Source organism: Engraulis encrasicolus, chromosome 14, assembly GCF_034702125.1.
Source record: "Engraulis encrasicolus isolate BLACKSEA-1 chromosome 14, IST_EnEncr_1.0, whole genome shotgun sequence".
NCBI classification, from domain to species: Eukaryota; Metazoa; Chordata; class Actinopteri; order Clupeiformes; family Engraulidae; genus Engraulis; species Engraulis encrasicolus.
The window spans coordinates 42,349,954-42,377,453 of NC_085870.1; the positions used below are offsets into that span (position 1 = coordinate 42,349,954).

Sequence of the window (27,500 nt, forward strand, 5' to 3'; positions counted from 1 at the left end):
TGGCCTTAATGACTCCACCGGCCCCTTGTTTGCATAGGTAAACGGCTCTCAGCACCTCTACTGTCCTCCTATTACGGGGCATTACCAAGCTGCCACTTACCTGTCTTTTTTCACACATGCCCTGTCTGTTTCCTTTTACAATGCTTTGTATCTCAGCTAGCATTAGGGTTTGGAGGAAATGAAACTCTTAGCTTTGATGTTTATCTACTCTTGTTTTGAGTTGTTTGTCTGTGCACATGTGTGTGAGTGGATATCTGTGTCTCTGCATTGCAAGTAGGCCTATATTTGCTATGTGTTTGACTGCAATAGCCGTGTGTGTGTGTTTGTGTGTTTGTGTGTGTGTGTGTGTGTGTGTGTGTGTGTGTGTGTGTGTGTGTGTGTGTGTGTGTGTGTGTGTGTGTGTGTGTGTGTGCGTGCGTGCGTGCGTGCGTGCATGCGTGTGTGTGCGTGTGTGCATATGTGCGTGCCAGTGTGTGTGCGTGTGCGTGTGCGTGTGCGTGTGCGTGTGCGTGTGCGTGTGCATGTGCGTGTGTGTTTGCGTGCCCCACTCTATCTTCTCTCTGCTGTTGTGCTGATGGTTGTTTGTTGTTGTAGTGATTAAGATAAGGTAGGCATCAGGACAAGGACGAGGCGCGCTGCTCATTTACCCGGATTAGAGCCTCATCATGGTCCACTGGGATGATTACACTTGGTCACTGGGTCCCTCCCACCACCCCTTCCCCTGAGGTCACCCCTTGGCCTCAGATAACCTGCTAGGTTTCCCCTCCCTGGTCCCCCCAGGTCTCCGCTGGTCTCCCTCCTCCTTGGCAGGAAAGCTGGGGTCAAAGGGTCAGGGGTCAGTTGTCCATGCCATGGTAACAGCGAGTAGGGCTGCCAGATTATGAGAAAAATCAATATAGCGATTATTTCAGTCAATTGATCATTTTTTTAAAACATTTTTAGACAAAAAATTGTGCTAAGCAATTCACAAACTTCCCTTCCCTCAGCAGTGTGAGTGGAGGGCCATAGAGAAAGACACAGTGGTGTTCTGCATGAGTGTTGGGTAGCAAGTCTGCTCTGTGCTCGCAATGGCTCAAGTGGAGGGGAATGTATTGCGCTTAGCGTAGCCTACTTTTTGCTAGTTTGTATAAAAAAATGTCAAAAATATTGTTTCAACTCGATATTATGACATTTGATATTGTTTGACAGCAATATTGATATCACGATATAAATTCGATATATTGCACAACCCTAACCTCATATGCTTCTCCCCCCTGGTCTCCCCCCTCCCTGGCAGGAAAGCTGACATGAGGGGGTCAAAGGGGTCAGTTGTCCCAGGCCCATGGGAGAGGGTGGGGGCCCAGAATTGAGTTCTCATCACATTACATTGTATTCATTGCATAGGTGGCCACTTCCAGCTGACTTTGCACTGGGCCCATACTGTCAGTGGGCGGCCCTGCTCCCTGCTCTGGTGACATAGAGTGCGGTGGCCCTCCGCCAGGGGTTATCTTATTGGATTATGTGCTCCGTGATTAACACAGCAGTTTACCACCACCACCGTCAATACCACAGGGAGAGGGAGAGATAGTGTTTTACTCCTCGCCTCTCCTGCAACACCTCTTGCCCCTCCTGTCAAGCGGCGAGGGAAAAAGGTTATGACCGCGGCGATCAGGCAGCAGGGAGGTGGACGCCATGGTAACGGCGAGGACATTATTTTCCTAACGTCAGGGGCAGCGAAGGCAGGCTGGCCGCCCCATGACACCAAAGCTCACCTTTGTAACCTTGAGCATCCATCAATTTCTGATCCATCCAACCCCGCTGTCATCATGTGCGATGTGTACATACTCACGCACGCACGCACGCACGCACGCACGCACGCACATACGCACGCACGCACGCACGCACGCACGCACGCACGCACGCACGCACGCACGCACGCACGCACGCACACACACACACACACACACACACACACACACACACACACACACACACACACACACACACACACACACACACACACACACACACACACCAAGCCACGTGGCTGGCCCCAGCAGAAGAACAAGAGGTCACCTCTCAGAGGTAAAGTCTGCCCTTCTGGTTGATGGGAGACATTCATCTGAGATGGAGACAAACGAGAAAAAAAAACAACAACAACAACTCAGAAAGCAATCTCTGAAAAAAGACAGAGAGAAAATGGAAAGAATGCAACAGGGACTAAAACAAGAGAATGAAATAGTGCCGTTGGTCCAGACTCCAGAGAGAAGCTCCAGAGGATTTTGAAGGGTGTTAAGGGGCCACGGTGATGAGAAAAGGCCCCATTCAATGCTCACCTGGCAGGGCTTTCCACAGGGCCGTGGGGGTGACTGACTTGGCTGCCAAAACTGAGCAACCCTGGAGCCCTGGAGCAAGGCCACAATAGTGCTCCAGTACAGGCCTCCAAGGGAAAGCAAGGTGTGTGTGTGTGTGTGTGTGTGTGTGTGTGTGTGTGTGTGTGTGTGTGTGTGTGTGTGTGTGTGTGTGTGTGTGTGTGTGTGTGTGTGTGTGTGTCTGTGTTTCAGAGGTAGAGAGAGAGAGAGAGAGAGAGAGAGAGAGAGAGAGAGACAGACAGAGAGAGAGAGAGAGAGAGAGACAGAGAGAGAGAGAGAGAGAGAGAGAGAGAGAGAGAGAGAGAGAGAGAGAGAGAGAGAGAGAGAGAGAGAGAGAATGCTTGCCTTGCTGGCCCTTTCATCACCCTATGGACTGAACAACTTAATAATACCTGTCCAGGTCACCTCATGTTTCCTGTGGGTGACAAGTGTGTATGTGACTCATGACACTCCTGTCATGTACTGCTATCTGTCACCGTGACACACACTCTGTCTCAATGTAGAGCTTCGTCACTCAAGTGGCTTTCTTTCTTTCTTTCTTTCTTTCTTTCTTTCTTTCTTTCTTTCTTTCTTTCTTTCTTTCTTTCTTTCTTTCTTTCTTTCTTTCTTTCTTTCTTTCTTTCTTTCTATTATTTTCCTTTCAATTCATATCTAAAGATTCAGGGTAATTTCCAAGCTCAGAACATTTTTGTTAGTTCTTTTCTAGATTGAGTTTCGATATCGGTATTGGCCAGAATGAGTTTAGTTGTAAGCAGCCAGGCATCCTTTTTTAGCTTCATCTTCTCCACTTCTGATGTCTACAGCAACAGGGAAGCTGACAGGGGGGGACAAAGTGGGTCACTTGTCCTGGGCCCAGGGACAGAGGGGGCCAGAATTGGATCCTCATTACATTACAATGATTGGGTTTGGGGCCCTTTCCATTGTCTTTTTCCTGGGCCCAGCCAAAGCTGTCAGCAGCCCTGACTGAGTGACCATAAAGATTGATGATTTACAGCCAATCACGTGTTGGAAATAGCGGGTCTGCTCCTGATTAAGGCCAGTCACTCTTCAATCCTGAGCCTAATGTGCTGGAGAAGGCCCAGATGAGGTCAGTTCTCTTCAGGGGGGTAAACACACCCTGCTTTTCTTCTTTCTTTTTCAGTCCTGCTGTCAGAGCACAGGGTGTGTGTTTTCACAAATCTCCCCGAAGCACAATTTCTCTATGGTGTGTCCTTGCCTTTGTCTCTTTCTATTTTCTCTCTGTCCTGCTCTGTCTATCTCTCTGTGTGTATGTCTATGTGTCTGTCTTTATGTCTATCTGTCTCTCTGTCTGTCTCTCTCTCTCTCTCTCTCTCTCTCTCTCTCTCTCTCTCTCTCTCTCTCTCTCTCTCTCTCTCTCTCTCTCTCTCTCTCTCTCTCTCTCTCTCTCTCTCTCTCTATCTATCTCGCTCTTTCATGTATTCTGTTGCTCCCGCTATTCTCTCCCTTTTTCTCTTTCTGTGCCCTCGTCATTTCTTTACCGAGGAGTATCGGACAGAAGGAAGAAATCTGAAAGGGTTTCAATAGAAGTGCGGCCCTGTTTGAAGTCTTTTTTTTTTCTCGCCCCCATCTCTGGTAAATGCCAGCATTTCAACCTAAGGCTTTATTTATTAGCGCCGTGCCTTTGGTCAGTATCTCCTGACATTTCTCCACTCCTCCCTCCCTCTCCTCTTCTCTCTCTTTTTTTCCTTTCCCCTATTATTTCTCCATCCACTCCTCCCCGCAACCTTTTCAACCTCCTTTCTCTCGAAACGTTTTCCAGCACATTTCTTCTATCCCTCCTAGAAGATTCCATAGATCTTGTTTGTGTTCTGAAGAAAGCCTTAGCTCTCCCCAACCCCCAACCCACCCCACCCCACCCACCCTTCTTCTCCTTTCCTTCCCCCATCTCGCCTTGTCTTATTTGTCCTCGTTTGCTGTGTCCCTCCCTGGATGGTGTCAGCGTTGTGGGGATGTATGATTTAATTAGGGAGGGAAGGTAATCCTTTTTGCCTCCCCCCGTCATGCTTGCAGCTCGCTCGTCGCTGCCAAAGTCCTGACCTAGCTCCTCAGCTCAGCTAGAGAGCTCCTCCACACTCTGGCCTTGGAAATGATCTCAGCCTCCTTCAACAGCATCCTGCTCCAATCTGACTGCACCTTCTCTTCTCTTCTCTTCTCTTATCTTCTCTTCTCTTCTCTTCTCTTCTCTTCTCTTCTCTTCTCTTCTCTTCTCTTCTCTTCTCTTCTCTTCTTCTCCTGTCCTTCTCTCTTCTCTTCTCTTCTCTTCTCTTCTCTTCTCTTCTCTTCTCTTCTCTTCTCTTCTCTTCTCCTCTCTTCTCGTCTCTTCTCTTCTCTTCTCTTCTCTTCTCTTCTCTTCTCTTCTCTTCTCTTCTCTTCTCTTCTCTTCTCTTCTCTTCTCTTCTCGCTCCTTCTCTCTTCCACTTCTCAATCTTGCCCTTTCTATCTCATGTGTTTGTCTTCTCCTTTCTTTTCTTTTCTTTTTTTCTTTTCTTTTCTTTTCTTTTCTTTTCTTTTCTTTTCTTTTCTTTTCTTTTCTTCTCTTCTTTTCTCTTCTCTTCTCTTCTCTTCTCTTTTTCATCTTCTCTTTTTTTCTTTTCTTCTTCTCTTCTCCTCCTCTCCTGCCCTCTCGTCCCCTCTCTTCCACTTCCTTTTCTTCGGCCTCTTGCCTTTTTATTGGATCGTCCTCCCTCTTCACCTTCTCCCACCCACATCACAATTGTCTGATGTCTGAGCACTTTACCTTGTCCTCCTCCTCCTCACTCCTCCTCCACCTCCTCATCCTCTCTTTTTCCCGGTCCAGGTGACCTTTCTTCTTCTCACTTCTACTATGGCCCCTCTTTGTTCTTCTATTTGTAAACACATCTCTCTCTCTCTCTCTATCTCTCTATCTCTCTCTCTCTCTCTCTCTCTCTCTCTCTCTCTCTCTCTCTCTCTCTCTCTCTCTCTCTCTCTCTCTCTCTCTCTCTCTCTCTCTCTCTCTCTCTCTATCTCTCCTCTCCTTTCATTTTGCTATAAACTCTGACCCTCCCTTGGTCTTTGAGTCTCTGGAATTACTCCCAGCTCTGTCACCCGAAAACAATTTGTGACACGCAAGTACACACACACACACACACACACACACACACACACACACACACACACACACACACACACACACACACACACACACACACACACACACACACACACACACACACACACACACACACACACACACACACACACACACACACACACACACACACACACACACACACACACACACACACACACACACCACCCTTTCTTTCTTAAGCCCTCTTGACGCCCTCAGCACAGCCCCCTTCCTTAACCCCCCTGTATGGGATGTGGTCATACACTGGCCCCTGTCCTCTGCCATGATCTCAGCTCCAGCCATGCTGGGGATCCAACAGCTTGTCTCTCTCTCAGAGGCGGACTTTACATTAGGCAAACCTAGGCAATTGCCTAGGGCCCCGACCAAATCTGCCCTCCATAGGGGCCCCCAACCGTCACACCAGTGGTGATTAAAAAACAATGTAGGCCTGATCTTAACTTGTCACTTGTGTAAAGTAATTGAAGACTAACGTAATGAGACTAAACAGAATGTAACAGTAATGAGGGAGAAAATAGCACCCTTGCTGCTTCCAAGCCAATTGGTGACGTGTTTAAAGAATGCCTTTGAGGGCCCCGTGCTTATATTTCACCTAAGGCCCCAATGTGGCTCGATCCGCCCCTGCTCTCTCTGTATGACACATTAGGGAGAGGGACCGTGTGAGTGCGTCACATTTGGATCACGGCCTGATGACTATCTCCAAAAGAAAACGCTTTGACCCTTTTGGCCCATTCACATGCACACACACGGGCACATGCACTGTCTTTGTGTGGCTATTTCTGTTTCCATCTCTATCTCTCGCTCTTTGTCTCTTTGTCCACATAGTCTCTCAACTCACTCGCTTCTTCTTCACACACTTATAGTATCAACACCGCACACATATAAACTTTGACATGGTACTTCCCCACACTCCTTTGTGTTCTCCAAGCCTATTATGATGAGTTAGGGTGTGTTGGACAGCATCTGTAAGAAATACATCGTTATTTGGGTTGGGTGAAGAGGTTTCTGGACAGGCTGTATATCTGTAAGTTTGTGTGTGTGTGTGTGTGTGTGTGTGTGTGTGTGTGTGTGTGTGTGTGTGTGTGTGTGTGTGTGTGTGTGTGTGTGTGTGTGTGTGTGTGTGTGTGTGTGTGTGTGTGCGTGCGTGCGTGCGTGCGTGCGTGCGTGCGTGCGTGCGTGCGTGCGTGCGTGCGTGCGTGCGTGCGTGCGTGCGTGCATGCGTGTTTTGATTATTCATTTTTTGCTGCAGCTTGGAAGTGAGCTTAGACGTGCTGAAAAGTTCTAGTGATATGGGATCATGTGTGTGCGTGATCAAAGTGCTTTGTTCACTTTGATAGATTTGCTATCAGTGTACGGATTTGTATATTAAAAGTTCCTGGTTTTTGGCCTGTTTAGTTGCTGTGTGTTAATACTTACCAATAGTGTCCCCAAATGTCTGCAGCTGACCCCAGTGTCCAAATAAAGCAGGGCATGGAGCGGAGCAGACCGCTGGCTCCACTTATCCCCATAGCTTTCAGCAGCTCCCCTGAGCGTGGGGAGCGGAGCGCCTGCTGATCCCAGAGAGGGCTCCACAGACTCTACACTACACCACCAGGGCACCGCCTGCCTGCCATGACTAACCGCTAAACACACACATGAGGACACACACACATACACATGCACAAACACTCATACTCACACAATTCACATAGACACAGGTATACACACACAGGTACGCATGCACGTGTACGCGCACGCGCGCACACACACACACACACACACACACACGCGCGCGCACACACACGCACACACGCACACACACACACACATCCACGCACACACACAATTCACGCACCACACAGGTCCACACACACGCATGTGTGAAGACGTCTACACATATACACACAAACAGCACTCTGTTGTAGACATACATACAGTATGTGGAGGAGCAGTCACACACATTTTATGGACTTATGCACACACATTTACACACCACACGCAAACCACAATAGGGAGTGGGTGGGGGGAGAAGAGGGAAACTTTTGTAGAACAGCAACTGCGGTAACATGAACTGCAAGTGATTGAATCAGTCATCTCCCTCTCTGCCTTCAAAGCCACCTCTGGGAGCTTTTGGCAATGTCAGACTCACATGTGTTTGAGAAGGAGAGAGGGGGAACAAGAGAGTTGAGGGAGTGAATGGGAGAGAGAGGGAGAGAGAGAGAGAGAGAGAGAGAGAGAGAGAGAGAGAGAGAGAGAGAGAGAGAGAGAGAGAGAGAGAGAGAGAGAGAGAGAGAGAGAGAGAGAGAGAGAGAGAAAGAAGGAGTGGCTCCTGGCTAGATGCTGGTAGAGAGGATCTACATGACTTCTCCACACATGCTGTCTTGTTATTTCAGCTCGTCTGCCCCCCTGTCTCTCTCTCCCTCTGCTTGTTCATTCTCTCATTCTTTCTCTTTGCTCTTTTCACCTTTCCCTCTATCTTAGTGTCACTCTCTCTTTATTCTTTCGTTTCCCACTGAGACGGCTTATATGCGTCCCTAATCAATCCCTTCAGCCCCCTCTCAGTGCCCTGGCCAGCAATGCCTTGGCCATGTGGAACGTAATGTGGAAGTACTGCATCTCCGTCCGGACCATCAGGTAAGGGACTTGGCTGGCTCTCGTTTCTGTTTCTCGCTAGGTTTTTTGTGTTTTCGTTTTTTTTCCGGCATCCTTGAAGCGTGTCTTTAAGACAGACAGAAAAGATGGCTTGGAAAGATTTAAGCGCTTTCCCAGGTAGGAATGGTGTGTGTGAGTGTGTGTGTGTGTGTGTGTCTGTGTGTGTGTGTGTGTGTGTGTGTGTGTGTGTGTGTGTGTGTGTGTGTGTGTGTGTGTGTGTGTGTGTGTGTGTCTGTGTGAGAGAGAGAGAGAGAGAGAGAGAGAGAGAGAGAGAGAGAGAGAGAGAGAGAGAGAGAGAGAGAGAGAGAGAGAGACTTTTTTCTCATCCTCCCCTGTGGACACACCTGCTCAACACATTTCGTATCTCACAGCGGGCTCCTTTAGTTCATCTTACCGGCCTGGTTTCTCGGGTTTTAGGCAGGACAGACACTAAACGAAGGACACGTGGATGAAGGACACATGATGATGTGTCCATGTAGTGTTAAGTGTCCATGGAATCCAAATAAAGGTTCTCCACCATGTGTGCTTTCAAGTAGCAGATGTCAGCGAAGGTAGAAGTGATATAGATATAACTGAAGTAAACGTGACACAATGACTCATACTGATGTCTTGTCTTAGCAGTGTCTGGCAGGTTCTTGTGTTACCTCATGAAATATTTTTTATTTTTTATTTTGACAGTTGTTGTCTTTTACTTTTCCTGACTTTTTTAAAGTCTTAAAGCTGTTCTCAACTTCGCTTAAAGTTGATGTATTAGTCAATCTCACTTTATCTGTGGTAACTCTCTTAAATGTTTGCAAGTTTTCCATGTGCGTACTTCAGGCTACGTTCTCACAACTTCATGTTTTTTTTCCTGGTTTTTGCTCTGCAAACTCAGCCCCCTCTTAGTCACTGTTGGATATAAAAAGCACAGAAGAGAACTCAAAGCAGCCAAGGCAGATCTGCTGAAGGGTCTATGTGTGTGTGCATACTTGTCTATGTGCGCTTGTGTGTATGTGCGCTTGTGAGTCTGCGTGCACTGGTTTAGCGTCTAATAACAACCCATTCTTTACATGTTCCTCGAACATTACTGGGTTATCTTCCTTGTAATATAGCTGGCATGGTGGTGGATTGGCTGTTTGGAATCCGGCTGGCGTTTGGTTTGGGATGCCTCCTTGTAATCCGAGTGGCGTTTCCTACTTTCATCCCCTGCGGAGTTTGTGTTTCGGGGGGCATTAATAGCGCTGCGCCTCTGCTCTGGTCTGTGGCCGTGACAGGGACTGGAAGGGCTAAAATTAGCGGTCGCAGGGGTTATACCCGGAGATGCCTGAAGTCAGGCGAACTGGCCAATCGTAGCGCAGCTCTGGGCCGTGACCCTGTAATTCGGGATGTGGCTTGGTCTTGTACGTTCCCCCGAAACACCACACACCGCAGATGGAGAACAGAAAGTCTGACTGTTGGTGTTGTGGAAGAAGTTTGTCTGATTGGTGTGCTGTGTGAGTGTTTGAGTGTCTGTGTGTTGTGTGTGTGTGTGAGAACCAGTTCTCCTGGTCATTTTTTTCTTCCCTTTTTTGTTCCGCTTCATGCCGGGTTTCTGTTACACGCTTTTTCCTCATTTGCTCACATGTCAGATCCTCTCTTACACGCATGCACGCACGCACGCACGCACACACACACACACGCGAGCACACACACACATGCGCACACACACACATGCGCGCACACACACACACACACACACACACACACACACACACACACACACACACACACACACACACACACACACACACACACACACACACACACACACACACACACACACACACACACACACACACACACACACACACACACACACACACACACACACACACACACACACACACATGACACACACACACTCAATCATGAAACATTATCGTAAAAACCTGTTTTCCATGTTTGTGCTGACAAAACGTCATATTTTATCCATAGTAAGATCATATAATCACCGGCTGGAAGGGGTCGGTCCATGATGTCTGTTACCATAATAGCCCTCATGTCTCGCCGCCTTCTGCCTGTGTTTGCTTAGGCTGGGTCTGGATGGAGAGATGGCTTCTTTTGATAAGTAAGCTGCTCCGGAAAAGAGCACAGCTCAGACTAGCAGGTGTGTGTGTGTGTGTGTGCGTGCACGCGTGTTTGTGTGTGTGTGCGTGCGTGCGTAAGTGTGTGCGTGCGCGCGTGTGTGTGTGCGCGCGCGCGTGTGTGCATGCATGTGTGTGTGGAGATCGCCGTCTGAGCACAGTCGATCCTCAATCGCTCAGTGGCCTTCATCTTCAGACAAGCTCCTGATGTTTTATGTGACGTCCCATCTGGGCTGGGCACTTTCATGTTCCTTAGTCGCCCACTATTTGTCTCCTTGCCTTTGCCCACCGGCCCTCTCCAGGTGTTTCTCTAAGGGGGTCTCTGTAGGTCTGTCTGATGTATGGGAGTTGGGGCTCTCTCTCTCTCTGGTGTTAATGGCACTTAGGATCTTTTTTTTACCTTGCTGTGAACTCTGTCTGAGTCTCCTTCTCTAAAGGCTCTGTGTATCTCTCTCTCTCTCTCTCTCTCTCTCCCTCTCCCTCTCTCTCTCTCTCTCTCTCTCTCTCTCTCTCTCTCTCTCTCTCTCTCTCTCTCTCTTTGTCTCTCTATTTCTCTCTTTCTGTCTCTCTGTTTCTGTCTCTCTTTCGCCATCTATCTCTCGCACTCTCTCTTTTTTCTGTTTTTATCTGTCTTTTTGTCTTTGTGTGTCCTTCCTGTCTCTCACGCTCTTCTTTACTCTTTAGCTCTGCCATTTTCAGTTATTGCAGCTGCTTTCCCTTCACCCACCCTGTCTTGCATTCTTTGCCTTTTTCAGCCATATTTTGCAATATGCATCCATATTTTGCAGCGATGTCCACCGGAATTAGAGGAAAAGCAGCTGCGTGCGTGGAGACCCTTTCACCCCACGTTCTTCTCCTCTCTCTCTAGAGCTGTTTGTCATGAATGCAGTTGGAAATACCATTGGCCTCATGTCAGGTCAGGATTGGCTGCATAGACTTGGGGGGGGGGGGTTGACCGCGAGGGCCGCTGGCAGCTTTGGCAGGGCCCAGGACAAAGTCGTCGATAGGGCACCCAAGCCCAATACATACAATGTAATGAGGACCCAATTTGGGGCCCCATCTCTCCCTTGGCCCATTGTCCCCCCCTGTAGGCACCCCTGGTGACTGCTGTGGGGAATAGTGTTTCTCAGATCCATTTTATTAAAGGACAGAAACAGACATGCACACAGACATACTGTACACACAGACACGCACACACACACGGAGGCACACACGCACACCTGTGAGGGGAAGGCTAAAGAAAAAGACAGCACAACTGTCTAATACCAAGTGAGCTCAATATGCATATGGAAAGAGAATCAGAGATCAAGTGAGAGAGAGTGAGTGAGTGAGTGTGCGAGCAAGAGAGAGACACAGCGAGGAGTGTAAAGTTAGAGCGAAGGCAACCTGATCGGTGCCATTTAAACTGCAGCTACTGCGAGCCCCAGTCCAGCGTATTATTAATTTACTGAGGAGGGCAGTGCACACGTCCTGAGCCAGCCTCTGGCCTGAGTGCATGGTGAGACTCCGAGACAAAGAGAAAGGAGAAGATAGCAGGAATCAGAGACGGAGAGAGGGAGAGAAGCAGGGAACCTGAGGTGCCTGGTTGCCAGGGAGACCGAAGAAACAGGAAGTGAACAGAGAGTGGAGGAACAAAACACAAAAGCTGATAACCAGACAGAGCAGGAAAAAAAGTCTGAGAGAAAGAGTGTGAGAGAAACGAAAGAGAGAAAAACAAGAAAGTGGAGGAGATAGAAGAAGAAACGGTGAACCTCAGACTCTGAACGGCCTCAGCGGAAGGACACTAACAGATATCCCAGACATCTTGGCGTCCTTTGATCCTCAGTCGGGAACAGCAGCAGACACACAGACAGACTAACGGACGGTACACCTAGGTGCAGCAGAAGCAGACCTGGATGTGTTTTACAACCACCAGGCCCCAAAGCGTACCTTCTACAGAGCTCTGACTGAGGGATACATTAAACGGCAGGCGGCCTGATCTGCCTCCAAAGGCATTTCAAAGACGGGAGAGTTGGGTATTCTGTTTTGCAGTTGGGGGTGGGGATTTTTTGCGGGCGTGTGTCGTGTAGGTGTCTCACGTCCAGTCGTGTGTCTGAGAATTATTCTCTCGGAGTGTTCCAGAAGGCTTCAGGAGCCAGTCCGGGACAACACAGCTTGGATTTCAGGAGCTTGGAAAGCACAACTGGTTCCAGCCAGCAGACCGAGGACTTCTGTGCGCAGCGCACAACCACTCACTCACACACACTCAGACACACACACACACACACACACAAGCACACACACAGTAACACGGGAGGACTAAGATCAGTCCAGCGTCTCTCTGTCTGATATCATCTGCAAATAGTAGTGTTGTGCCGACCGACCATACGAGACCCAAATATCATCAAAACAAGCTTGAAGTGACTTGGAGTGGAACAGTGGTTCTAGTGTGGGTGAGTAAGAGTCCGCACTGAGTCATTTAAGCCTGGCTGAAGTGTGTGTGTGTGTGTGTGTGTGCGTGCGTGCGTGCGTGCGTGCGTGCGTGCGTGCGTGCGTGCCTGCCTGCCTGCCTGCCTGCCTGCCTGCCTGCCTGCGTGCGTGCGTGCGTGCGTAGACTGCGTACATGTGTATAGAGGGGGGTTGCAGGGACATGACTGATCCTTAATGTTGGTGTGGGACTGCGGTCAGGCTAGGGAGGATCTAGTCTGGAAACAGGGGGGGTGGGGGGCTATTTTTGGAGTTGACACGTCACTAGCTGTAAATCATAGTGGTGTTTGAATGTTTGTTTGCTTGTTGCCCTGAATATCTGTAACCCCACCACCCCCCCCACTCCATTCCCCCCATGGAAAGGTTGTGTAACATTTTGTGTGGCAATGGGGGGGTGTTTGGAGGGTGGGGGGGGGGTTGTTATGTCAGGGAATTATATCCGTGGTCAGTGTTTTGGTGAATTGGATTTTGTGTAGACAATCTGGTTTGTCTGTTTTTTGCTCATTGGGATTTGCACACCCCTTGATACAATGTGTGCGATAAGCGTGCGCGCGTGCGTGCCCTTGTGTGTGTGCGTGCATGCCCGTGCGTGCATCCATGCATGCAGAATCCTTTGTATCCTAATAGAGATTGTCATCCCGTGTGTGGGTTTTTATGCTGCAGTTGTGGTGTAACAAGAGAGAGGGGCTTGAAATTGGCCTGTGACGAGAAGACACATTCCATCAGCGCAGGGCAGGCAGACGGTGGTTGGTGTTTTTTCAGAGAAGTCATGAAAGATGTTTCCACGTGCTCAGTGTCTGTGATTTACTTGGATGCCTTTTACGGCAGCTTGGTTGGCCATAGTGGTTGTGTGTTTATGAAAAAGAGCCTCTCAGTAAGTTTATGAAGATCTTCAAGATGTCATGACTGAAACATACTCCACAAACAGTTTTCTCTATATGTGGTTGTGTGGTGTTGAAGAGCTAACACACTTTTCCACAGCTTTTACAATTACTTAACTTTAGACTTTACTTGTTTTTTATCATAAATATTTAATGCTACTGTAAAATGCATAGTATAGTGTCTTCCTCATCCTGTCACCACTGATTGCACTCCTTGATCCCCAATTTAATTAGTCTATCATTGTTTTTCAAAGTGGGGGCCGGGGAGCCCTGGAGGGCCGTCAGGAGGTGCTGGGTTGGGGGGGCGTGGGAGGCTGGCAGAAAAAAACGAAATTACTATTTGAATAAATGAAATAACTAACACCAAAATAAACCAAAGCTCAACAATATTCCCATTAGTTAAGTACTGCATAATAATCTACTGCAGCTCTGAAAATTACTATTATCGTGATTACGTTATATATCCCAGTGGGTCACTGACTGACAGACCTAGACTATGATTAGGAAATGGGACGCACTGAAAAATAGTGTGGCACGACCCTTGTAAGGGGGGGCTTGGCTAGAATGTACCGTAAATGCGGGGGCCTTGCTATGGCCAAACTTTGGGGACCGCTGGTCTCTCTGAGGCAGTAACCCATATATGGAGTGAGTGGCAGTAATTGGGTCTGTGCTGCTGCTGGTCAGGACTCCAGTTGCTCTCTACGTACCTGCCAGTCTGCTCTGACAGTCGTCCAGAACTGTAATTAGACGTAATGAATAATTGAGGTTTTAAGGGATTTGGTTTCCTCAGGTAACGCAAACCGCACTCTACGCTCTGTACACAGCCCAAGGAATGAATAGGGACAGGAGGCCTGCGGTGTGGGTGTGGGTGTATGGGTGTGTGGTGGGTCATCTTTCATGTATTAATAAATCATATTTTTATCTCGCGGTGTTATATATTTGTATCATGCACTTCAGTGGGATACAGTTTTAGTTCTGAGATGACAGGCCTGTTACTCTGCGTCTTACTGATGGAAATCATTTGGAGGGAAATATACTCTCATTACCTCCGAGTTTTACATCAGAGTAGGGTTGAGCTTTTAGAGTTTAACTGTAATGCACTCGCGTTATGAATATTTATCTCAGAGTATTTAACTCTGGTTAATTGAGCTGGGAGCAGGCCTAACGTGAACATCAAAAGCTGTAAATACGTTTGGTTTTACAGTTTCATATCTTATGAAGTTTTATCTCCCTGTATGGATGTTGTCAGTAAGCATTCTGGGCTGTGCTTAACTGGCACAGTAGCCCTGATGCTAAATAATGACCTTCCAGTTTATCTGTCTGCTGAGCATCACCAACGCCCTCACACGGACACACGCATGCACTCACTCACACACACACACACACGCTCACACATGCACGCATGCAAGCACGCGTGGACACACACACACACACACACACACACACACACACACACACACACACACACACGCACACACACACACACACACACACACACACACACACACACACACACCACACACACACACACACACACACACACACACACACACACACACACACACACACACACACACACACACACACACACACACACATACACACACACACAAACACACGCACACACACACACACACACATACGCACGCACCACTCCCCCACCCCAGCTTGACCCCAGGCCATGGCCGCAGTGTGCTGAAGGCCACGGTGCTCAGTGGTCATCGCCTCACTGGCCACCTGCCGAGGGTGCAGTCCAGTCAGCTCCATGTTTAATGCATATGGCACTAAGGGGGGGTCAGGGGACCAGTGTGGGGGATATGGGACAAAGCTTGAGCCAGGGCCACCATCCTGTCACACCACTGGTCATCCAACATTAATGGCTTCTCTCGCTACTGTGACCTCTTCCTCACCCTGGAGGATGCTGGTCACAATGGGCTTTTGCACTGCATATCCTGCCACTGCCTAGCTTCAGTATTTAGCTCGCTATTTGCGCAGTGGCCGTGATAGCATGAACTGCCCCCCTGCAATGTCTTGTCTATCCCCTACACACACACGCACGCGTATGCACGCACGCGCACGCACGCACGCGCGCACACACACACACACACACACACACACACACACACACACACACACACACACACACACGCGCACGCACACACACACACACACACACACGGACACAGATACATGGACACACACACACACACACACTCACACACACAATGGTTGTCAATTAGTCACACAAAAGGTGAAGAGCGAAGTCGCCAGCCAATGACATTCATTGATTTGACTTCTTTGTCCTTGCCTCCCCGTAAAGATTTTCAATGTCACACGGTGACATTACTTCCCAATATTCAAATCCTCCCCTTTGTGTCAGGAATTCAAATGTCACTTGCGTCTGCATTTGTGTGTGTGATTGTTTACATGTAGGCCCATGTGTTCCTGCATTATGTTTGTTTGTGTGGGAATATTTTCACTCAGGAAATGATGCTGTTTTGACGGGCAGATGCCCAATCCTGAATGACAATCTGCAAGCATGCACGGAGGGCTTTCTCGGGAGTCTGCTGTCCGTATGCGTGATATTCAGACTCGCACTGGATTTCCACTGGACTGGAGGCAACAACATTTTGCCAACATTTTACAGAGCAGAGAAGAGAAGAGCAGAGCATTCGGCGCAGAGCTGAGCAGCGCTGTTGCTGAGCTGTGCTGAGCTGAGCTGAGTTGCGTTCCCATGATCTTAATGCCATGCTATTATGTAAGTCGTATAAACATCATTAGGCTTGTAAAGCAGCCAGCAGCCACGGGACAGGACGGGATGGGGCGGGCAGCCGAGTGGAAGCCTTCACCCACGGAACACCACACCATTTACTATTTTCCTCATATGAAAAGACGGAGACAGAGGGAAATGGGAGAGAGACGGAAGAGGGGAAGGAGAAAGAGAAATGGATGGAGAGGAAGGAGAGAGGTACATAGATAGAGAGAGAGACAGAGAGAGAGAGTCAGGCAGGAGGGAGACCGAGAGAGAGAGAGAGAGAGAGAGGGAGAAGAAGGGAGTGTGAGGCGAGATGGAGGACAGGAGAGAAAACAGACAGGAAAGGGGGATACGTGAGAGGAAAGAATGATTCAAGCATGGAAACTATGACTAGCGGGAGAATCCATTTGCAGTTGTAGACATAGAGAGAGAGGAGAGAGGAGAGAGGAAAAGATCAGACATAGAGCAAAGCATTCGCACAACATCCGTCATGCATGCCTATCCCTCTGCATGGTGAATGATGACGAGAGAAAGCGCCGCGACCACCATGGCCAGATTCCAGAGGGGAACGCAGGTGGGAACGCGGGGATTAGACACGGACGTACATCACGCGCGTCTCAGGAGAAGCATCAACTCCGCTTCATTGTTGCCTTGCGAGGCATACTATGGGTGGATTTCAATATGCAGACTTCAGTCCTCCCTTGTTCACTTGCCTGCTTGTGACCTCATGATGATGTCACTGACAACCGAAAATTAATGAAATATCTTGCAAATGCACAATTCTAATGTCGTTTTCTCATTTGCATTTGGGATGGTGAATGGAACAGTCCCTCGAAAGTTGTTGTGTCTAGGCTGACAGCCAGGAAACTTTATTGTTTTCTCCACGGAGGCGGGGCGAGGCCACAAGCACAAGTGGAAGATAGGAGTGTGCATATTGGAATGCACTCTATGTCATAATCTGGGATTGCACCACAGATAATGAGTAGAACCAACTGCTGGCATTCAAACTGTTTAACTGCATGTTGTAGGCCACCACAGTGATGTTGTCACCATGATACGCCCGCCCAACGATTCGCTGCACAAGAACACAACAATAGTGATTGTGATTGGTCCACAGGTCCATGGCCCAGACAAAATTGTCCACTATGGTGGAACACTAGGTCAACTCAGCAGGCAAAGGGATCAGTTGTCCCATTCCCAGCTAAATGGGGGCCCCAGATTTTGGGTTCTCAATACATTGTATGTATTGCAGAAGGGGGCCCTTTAGAGGACTTTGTGCCAGGCCTGGCCTAAACTGTCAGCGGCCCTGACCCCAGCCACACTGGAAACTGATGAAGCCTATGCAAGCAGACGTGAGCCCTTGTCCTTGGGCCTTAGTGGCCCCTTATCTTCTTGCACTACACAATACATTAACATTGTGTGATTGTAGGATGTCTTTCTAATGCAAAGACTGATCCTCCTTCAACAGACAGGGAAGGGTTTTACGGAAACCATTGACCACGGAGCCTTTTGATGTCTGGCCTCTGTCTAGCCCTCTCTTTCTCTCTAAGAATCTGTCTGTGTTCTGCTCTCCGTCCCAATCAGTATGCTTATTCTGTCTCTCACACTCTCTCTCCCCCTCTCTTTTTTCTCCCTATCTTTCTCTCTATCGCTCTCTTTCAATCTTCCCACTCTCCATATACTGTCTCTCACACTAACCCACCTCTGTCTCTCTCTCTCTCTCTCTCTCTCTCTCTCTCTCTCTCTCTCTCTCTCTCTCTCTCTCTCTCTCTCTCTCTCTCTCTCTCTCTCTCTCTCTCTCTCTTTTAATATGCCCCTCCCTAACCCCACACTAACCCACCTCTCTCTTGTTCTCTCATTCTCATTCTCATTCTCATTCTCTCTCTGTCTCTCTCTCTGTCTCTCTCTCTCTCTCTCTCTCTCTCTCTCTCTCTGTCCCTCTCTGTAGTTCTCTTCCTTTTCTCTTTGCAATTATTTCCGCAAAGCTTCCTTTCACTGGTGCTGGCGTGAAACAAGTTGGTTCTTTGGCAAGTCAAGACGCCTCATTAGAGACAGCTTCAGCACTTGGTGCGAGTGTCAGAGAGCCGCGTTGCCCTCTTCACATTTAAGCGAAAAGAGAGAGAGAGAGAGAGAGAGAGAGAGAGAGAGAGAGAGAGAGAGAGAGAGAGAGAGAGAGAGAGAGAGAGAGAGAGAGAGAGAGAGAGAGAGAGAGAGAGAGAGAGAGAAGGGTGGATAAGTGAGATGGCAAAAGATAAGAAGGCCTTCTTTTCTTCAAAGCTCATGCACCACTGGGTTACTGCTACTTTAGTGAGTGTTTTCAATGGGAAGAAATCTACTATAATTGTGCGTATCATGCCACGGCCAAACCTCACACCTAATATTTTATATTTTGTTGCTGTCTGGTTAGTGTGTTGATCTGGCCGCAGCCCAACAGCAGTGAATGGCCAAAACAAAACCACAAGCTATCAGAATGTAGGTCATAAATCATCCGGAGCCAAAACAACTCCTACCGTAGTGCATGGGCTCTTGGCTCTCCTCTCCTGCCCTGTGCTGTAGGGTCACAGACAACAGCTGCTACTGTTGACATTACTATAATTACATTTTGGTTAGTATTCCTGGCCGGTTGGAGTTTGACTCCTGGCATTTCTTGTGTCTTCTCACATTGAAGATCATCCACACAAAAAGGGATGTACCGTAGGCCTATCTTTTTCTCTTTGAGATATACCTTCTCATGCATTGTAACCAGAGCTTGGCATCATTTTTTTTTTGTATATGCAGGTGTGTTGTTCGGGGTGGGGGATAAAGTGTGACTGAGGCACCAAGGCCCCATGTATATAGGGGGCCCACACACAGATAGTATATGGCAGGGGGGGGTCCAAAATTTGCTGCTACGCCCCTGTGTGTATGCATAGTATACTGAAGGATCTGTTCTGTCCACCCAGCATGTGTGTAAGAGTCTGGAGCATAAGACACGAGGACTGTGTCTCCCATGACTGTTCAAAGCCCCATCCCTGGGGTATTGCCATAAGACACTGGCAGACACTAAGCTTTCGGTTATTGTTGCCGACAGTCTTCATGAAAGCCTGCCAAGGGCCAGTGAAGGATTTGGGGGCTGGCTTTGAAGAAATGACACATTTTAGGACTGTGAGGGGCAAAAGATGATGAATTGTCAGGTGATGAGAAGAGAGTTCGTGAAAAAGAGTAAACGGAAATGAAATTTAGGAGCTTTTTTAGAGGAAACTTCCATTGATTCAAAAATATTCAAACATTATTCAGAACAAGCATCGAAATGTTAACATCTGCTCTGAATACATTTCTCAAAATCTCTTCTGATCTGTCCTATTCTGTTCTTTCCTGTCATCTTCTCTTCTCTTCTCTTCTCTTCTCTTCTCTTCTCTTCTCTTCTCTTCTCTTCTCTTCTCTTCTCTTCTCTTCTCTTCTCTTCTCTTCTCTTCTCTTCTCTTCTCTTCTCTTCTCTTCTCTTCTCTTCTCTTCCCTTCGCTTATGAACTATAAGTTGGTACAGCAGCTCATATGACTAAAGCTAATCTATCTGTCTACATTCTCTCTGTTCGCTTTCCCCCCTGACCTGTTGTTGTTGTTTTTTTTTAACTTCGTTTGGTATTCATGATTGGTGGGTGCTCAATGACACGTGCTGAGACGCTATAGATCAATTACTCAACTCTGCGCCTTATCAATCTCTTTCCACCGCTTGCCTCTTGCACTCTCTCCTTCTTTCTTTCTCTCTCGTTCTCTCTCTCTCTCTCTCTCTCTCTCTCTCTCTCTCTCTCTCTCTCTCTCTCTCTCTCTCTCTCTCTCTCTCTCTCTCTCTCTCTCTCTCTCTGCTCCCTCCATCTTCCTCTCCTATACGCTCCACATCTATAAGCCCATTCTTTCTAACACAGTAGAAGCCCATCCCTCATAATGACACCCATGGTTATTCATGAGATGAGATGAGCGAAGGAGAGATCAGGAAGAAAGATACTGAGAGGAGAGAATATGGCGGAGAAAGACTGAAGATACTAGCTGATGTAAAGGACAAGAACAGACAGAAGATGGCATGGGTTTGTGAATATGATGTTTCCATCTTCCTTTTCCATAGCTATTCTTTCTTTGTCTTTTCATGTCATGTACAGAAATTACGTGTCAAGATGGTGCAGCAGTGAACTTGTTTTTTACTGATCAAAATAGGGGTCTGGTAACTTTACAGTGTGTGTGTGTGTGTGTGTGTTCGTGTGTGTGTGTGTGTGTGTGTGTGTGTGTGTGTGTGTGTGTGTGTGTGTGTGTGTGTGTGTGTGTGTGTGTGTGTGTGTGTGTGTGTGTGTGTGTGTGTGTGTGTGTGTGCGTGTTTGTGTGTGTACGTGTTGTGTATGTGAAGTGCGTGCGTACATGTGCATGTATATTTCTGTGTGTATTTGGATGTGTTTATGTGTTCTGTGAGCTGGCACACACACACATCAATTAGCTGATATCAGTTCAGTATAGTGTCATCACGGTCACTCATCAATTGTTAGGCCCAGGTGGCCATGTCTGTGTGTGCATGCATGCGTGCGTGCGTGCGTGCTTGTGTGCATGTGTGTGTGTGTGTGTGTGTGTGTGTATGTGTGTGTGCGTGCGTGTGTCTTTTGTGAGGATGCAGATGGTGGCGGGCGAAATGAGATTCGAGGAGGGAGGGGGTGGTAGTTAATAGTAGTCAATATATTCCAGGGGGATGGCTATGGTGGTACCCCCTTCCCCTCCACAATCCATACTGAATGGACAGCTCTGATCACCGGGAGTGGTCCCCAAGCATCTATCTGTCTTCCAACCTCTCTAATGAACAGCAGTTTTAACATCCAATTAGTCCAGAATATCATGTTTAGTTTGTGTGTGCTGTATGTCCATGTGTGTGTGTGTGTGTTTGGTTTCATGTTTTTGGTCTTTGTGAATGTGTGTGTACTTCTGTTTGACGAATGTGTGTTTTCATTTTTGTGCCAGTGTGTATTCACTCAGTGGGATTTTTCCTTCCGATTATGTGTGTGTGTGTGTGTGTGTGTGTGTGTGTGTGTGTGTGTGTGTGTGTGTGTGTGTGTGCGTGCGTGCGTGTGCGTGTGTGTGTGATATGAATATTTGTGTGACTCTGCACTCTATATTCTGTCTATTACTTTTTGCTTTTGAGTTGTAGTCATACACTCCAGTTCTGTTAGCGTGTGTGTGAGAGTTTGCGTGCGTGCGTGTGTGTGTGCGTGCGAGTGTGTGAGTGTAAAGTAAGATAGCCCCCTCGTGCAGTGAGTAGTTTATGCGAGTGAGACAGCACATAATGTCTCTGGAAAGCCAAATGACGTTTGCAGCGTATTGCCGCTGGATTTTTATCGCCTCTGAGTGCCACGATAATGGCCATCAAAAAGATAATGGTTGTCACAGACGTGAGGAAATATGGAAATATCAGAGGACCTAATGTAGTGTCAGGACTGTTGTGCTGTGTGTATGAGAGAGAGAGAGAGAGAGAGAGAGAGAGAGAGAGAGAGAGAGAGAGAGAGAGAGAGAGAGAGAGAGAGAGAGAGAGAGAGAGAGAGAGAGAGAGAGAGAGAGAGAGAGAGGAAATGCATTCCTGCGTGTGTATGGCATGGGTGATAAGTATATTCATATTTCATCATTTTTGTAAAGTGCATGGCCCCTCTCCCCCGCCTCTTACTTCTACCATCAGTCAAATTAGAGTTGCCCCTCCTGGTTACACTGTATCAGCGCCTTGTGGCTCCAAGATCCATCAAGAGCCATAACAAATGCTTGTACTGCTAGACTCAGACTGGGGCAATGGAGATGACCGTGTTGGGAGAGCTGAACACTGGAGCTTTTTAAAGATTTTAAGGTAATATAATGCATTCCAATAAAATAAGTTTTTATTTCATACTTCACACTTACATCAAATCTCTGTCAGTGCTTTGCTGCGGCAGTTTATTATGGTACTTTGTAAGACTCGCCACTTGGAGTCTCTCTGTGGCGTGTGTCAAGACAATACTGTACAAGATACAGTATTTCCATTTGCAATGTTTTGTAACTATATGTATTACTGTAATGCCGTGTACAGACCAGGAGCGAAAGGAGCGAAAGGAGCGACGGAAGTCATTATTTCTCTATGGAGGGCACGCGACCTGCGCTACCAAAGCGAATTCGCCAGGAGCGAAGCTTCTTGCGCGACCAGAGCGAATTTTGACGATTAAACTAAATCTAATCGCAGGCGAATTCGCTCTGACGCTGTTTGGCGAATGTCCCAGGCTGTCAAGCCAGAGCCGTTTTGTGATCAGCTGAATCAAACATGTCAATGCTGCGCCTGGATGTGGCGTAGTTCGCTCTTGGTCTGGACACGGCATAATGGTTTAAGGGAATTCCCAAAACAAAAAAGAAGACATTTACTTAACCATAGGATGTCTATGTTGCTCAGTCAGACTTTTCCATTATACACAACCACCGTGGATGGTTTGCCTTGTGTGGTCGTGTGGTGTTTGTTCTCTGGTCAGGTCATGACCCAGCGATGATCCTTCCTGCCGCCCCCTGAAAATATTTGGTCCCTTGTTATGATGGTGCTTTGTCATGACCCACTCTTGCCTTGTCGCACACACACGCACACACGCAAACACACATACACACACAAGCTTGTTTTTGTTCATTGTGGAGACCTGCCATTGACTCCCATTTATGTCTAACTAAATGAGTGAAGAAGTGTTTCTTTACTTTTAGTTTTACCAATTGCAAACACCCCCCCCCCCAAAAAAAAACAAAAAAAACAAAACAAAAACAAGAAAAACACTTGAATTCATGGGGACCACAGGTTTTTGAATAACTGGAAGTTTTCAAGCCCAAATAGGAAACAGACACACATAAACAAACACACACACGCACACGCGTACACACACACACACACACACGGCATCCTTGTTAACCAATAAAGAGGGTGGACAGGAATAGCGGGTGATGTGTTGTGGTGAGGAGGAGCGGTAGTATGGTGGCTGTTGAACAAGCCCTTGGCATGGCTGCTGCAGTGGGCGAAGGTGGCACTTAGTATCCTGCCAGTCCCCCGTCGAGGGCCCGCATGCGTCCTGTAAACAATCATTAAGGCTGGCACTGCATGTTCAGTACAGGACTGGGTAGCGAATAAACAAATGGCATAATTTGCACCCTGGCTGCAGTCACAGCGGGGGTAGGGGTGGAGTGGTAAGAGGTCGGTGGTATCTGGAGGAGAGCCATTGGCATGAGGTGGTGACCTGTCACCCCCCGTTGCTACAGTATACAGAAATGGCAGAGGTGTCAGAAATAAGAGTAAAAGTAACAAAAAAAGAAACACAGTTTCCTAAGTTCCAACCCTGGATACTTATCTTAGTAACCCGTTAGACCTGTGTACTTGATAAGTGATTCCGTGGTTTTTAGTGTTTTTCAGTAACAACACAGTCTATTTACCTCCTTAGGTAGAAAGGAGTAAATGGTGTAACAGCTATGTAATATCATGTGCTAGACTTCTACGTAGACCTTGAAGTTGCTTTTACTTTCACTTTTGACACCTGTGTGAAATGGGAAAAGGAGAAGGAGTTTAAAGTCCTGCCCTTCCAGGCATCAGTAGGGTGGGAGATAAGACACTTTTTCAGTCAGTCTTTATGAGTGTTTTTTCCTGTCCTACTTGAAAACATTCTGTTTAGAAACACTACACCTCGTACCCTCCTTCACCCTCTGTACATCACTCAAATGCTTGTCTGTCTGTTTATGGGTCTCTTCTTTTTCTTCTCTCTCTCTCTCTCTCTCTCTCTCTCTCTCTCTCTCTCTCTCTCTCTCTCTCTCTCTCTCTCTCTCTCTCTCTCTCTCTCCCCCACACACTTCCCTTCCCTCATGGCTTCTCTTTGAAGTGGTGCTAAGCATGTGTTGATGCGGTTATGGAGGTGTCTGCGTATGTTGTATATCTCTATGCGTGCAAGAGGTGTGGAAGTCACCACAGCTGCCCGCTGACCCTCCACCTCCACGCACGCACACACACACACGCACGCAAGCACGCACGGACGCACGCACACATGCACGCACGCATACACACACACATACACACACACAAATCCCACATCTCCCGCTCCCTGCTCATTCATCTGCACACACACACCATAGCCATGACATCACTCTTCAGCATCATGGGAGGGATGATGAGCTTAGGGGGGATGTTGTCAGCATGGAGAGGCTGCCAGTGTGGAGGGACTGGCTAGGATTGGGGGTTGCGTTTGTAGTGACAGACCTGCCATGACTTTCTCAAATGTGGTTTAACAGATACAGAAGTAGCGTTTTCAGTTCAACACTTCCATTTCCACATCCAGACTTCTCATTTTGTTTGTATGTTCTAATCTATAGCATAGAATGGTTTATTTTTATATAACTCACTACAAACATTTTTTTTCCACCAAGTTTTTCCTCAGAGACTAAAGTGGAATGTGATGGGCATGGGAATTTAGGCTAAAAGACAGTTTTTATCCAAAAGCAATCTACACACTTAATTTTGCACAGCTGACTTTAAAATCTTAATTCATTTTATACAGTATATATACAGTAAGTTATAGGTTTCTTTGTTGATTTTTAAGCACCGTGAGCATCTGCACTTTACCAATTTCATTGTACCTGTACAATGACAATAAAGTTTCATTCATTCAAAACTAACTAAGACAGAATGGTTGACAACTTTTTCTCCTATACACTGTAGTTACTCCTCGGAGACCAATGTGCCTGTTAGATAACCTTTTATAGCTTAGCCTTTTATAGACAGACCAATCAACAGCGAAACAAACACTTGAGTCGTCTTGGCATTTCTTGATTGGATGGAAATGCGGCCCTTTTCCCTTCTCCATTTTTGACAACCTGGCTTAGTTACAAATTGAAGTGTTACTATACACACTCTCTCTCTCTCTCTCTCTCTCTCTCTCTCTCTCTCTCTCTCTCTCTCTCTCTCTCTCTCTCTCTCTCTCTCTCTCTCTCTCTCTCTCTCTCTCTCTCTAATATCAAACTGTCTTCAGTAGTGTGCCAGTGAGGGAGGTTCTGTTCCGCTTGGCAGGATGCATTAATGAGCTCCCGAGAGTGGTCTTAGCCAATCAGAGGCCTTGCCCCAACTCCCTGGCTGCCTGCTAATTGGCCGACGTGGAAAGCCAAAGGCCTCTGCTGCAATTCCCGTTGTCCATCACCAGCTTTGTTGAAGATGTTGTCACACACCCGAAAACAAACACACATGTGCGCGAAGGTGAAACACGTATGCACACATATGCACACACACACACTGCATGTCCACACACACCCATTATCAGTCTAGTTCCAAAACCCGGATTGTGTTAAAATTGGAATGTTAACACTCTAATGGAGATATTCTTCACACATGTTAGGATATGTTACAAGAGGTGAATAGAGTGTGTCTTGTTCGTTGTGCATAGTTTACAACAGCATTCAGGTAATGGCTCTTGATGTTGGAGGAAGACTGTGTTACAGCCCCCTCTGCTGGTTGCTTGAGTAACGACTGTAAAATCCTGCATCTGACATGTCAAGTGTGGTGACCTGCTAAGGTGGTGCATACGGTACAGTAATTTATCACTAAATACATCAGTTTATTGCATTACCTTGTTGTTTCTACATACTGTTCCTGCTTTGCTAGTATATGAAAGGACATATTAAGCCACTTTTATGATGCATTAAAGTCAGCTTTCTTGTCAATTTCTGCACAACAGAAACAAGATATATTTCTCACAGCCCCATGCGTAGACAAAGACAGGACTAACATTAAGGTGGAAGACAAGTCAACATGACCACAATGTTAACATGCAGTAGTTCCACTAGCGACCCTTCACAATGCATGTGTCATACATGTGTACCCCTGTATCGTGATACAACATAATAGCAACATGTTTTTCCCATTACCCAACCCGGAAGAAAGAAGCACACGCATGCTAACTCTTGTATAGGATTGAAAACATATTTCCAGGAGACATACACTTGGTATTTATGAAATAACGCATGTGTATGAACCCAAACTGCATTTCATTCTGCCATTCAATTGCTTTCCAACATAAGAGAAATCACAATACATATCATATATCATCATACTGCATGTATTGTAATGTGTATCGTATCGTGACACATACAGTGTTTGTGGGGCATGATAGTGTAGCGCCGAGCCCCTTGAGTGGACTGTGTGTGTGTGTGTGTTTCCCCATTAGGATTCCCTCTCTGTCTATCTGTATGTGTGTGTATCTGTGCGCGTGAATGTTGTTCCCCACTCCCTTTTGTGTCTTCTAGAATTTTGTGTATGCCAATTAGTTTTGGGGTGGGTTTTGATTGGGGGGAGGTGTCCGGGAGGGAATAATTAAGGAATTAGATAGGATGGGTATTGATAAGGGGCAGGGTTATTGATAAGGGATCGATAACGTTTGTAACGGTTAATCAGAGCTGAGGAGAAGTTGATTAAGGACAGACGTGTGACAGGCAAGTTTATTTAGTGTTTAGTGTAGCGTTTGTTGTTTTCCTGGGGGACACCTCCTTTTGCCCGTCTTACTCTGTGAGAGAACAGGGAAATAAAAAGAAACCGATACTGTATCTGCTGCCTCCGTCATCCCTTTGAAGTGGCTAACGCTCGGCGCTACAATACATATTGTATCGTGGGGGTGGTTTGCAATACCCAGCCCTAGTTGCATGTGGTTCTAGCCAGGCCACACCCTTCTAGTGATGCAACACCTCCAGTGTTGCTTCTAGTCAGTAATGTAAATATAATTTCTGATCTCCAGAAAAAATCGGGAAATCCACCCACTTTTGTCGGAAACCAGTCAACCGGTAGCAAACCTAGGGACACTGGTCAACCATGCCGTTTGGGAAACGTTAATTGTTATGCTCTTGGTCAGACCAAGTCTCGAAGAGATTTGAAAGTCGATGATAATCAGGCTAATGTGGTTCATCCCAAGGTATCAAGTTCAGGCGCAGGTCACAGGCTTGAGAGTGCCAAAGCAGCTCCACCTTAGATGGCACGGCCTGTTTTGACCTCCTCCTCGTCTCCCCTGCCAAGGCCCGAGCCCAGTAGCCAGCTGACTGCAAGCGGAGGCTATAGAGACAGTGGACTTGTTATCCCGTATACTCTTATTGACTTTGACCTGAAGGGTTGGCCTGCAGTCACCCCCCCCACACACACACACACACACACACAGAC

The 27,500-nt window shown here is 47.3% G+C and overlaps 1 protein-coding gene across 6 annotated transcripts in view; it reads left to right on the top strand.

The window, feature by feature from the left end:
- The window catches only part of iqsec1b (IQ motif and Sec7 domain ArfGEF 1b), a 297,978-nt gene that overhangs the window by 185,010 nt on the left and 85,468 nt on the right, over positions 1-27,500 (top strand). The window contains exon 1 of one of the 6 annotated variants that reach the window (XM_063215797.1): positions 7,753-8,094. The exons of the other annotated variants lie outside the window; for them this stretch is intronic. Coding sequence (XP_063071867.1) covers positions 8,048-8,094 — 47 coding nt within the window. The 5' untranslated portion in view covers positions 7,753-8,047. Of the gene's footprint in view, positions 1-7,752; positions 8,095-27,500 lie in introns of those variants that run through there. 6 annotated transcript variants of the gene reach the window in all.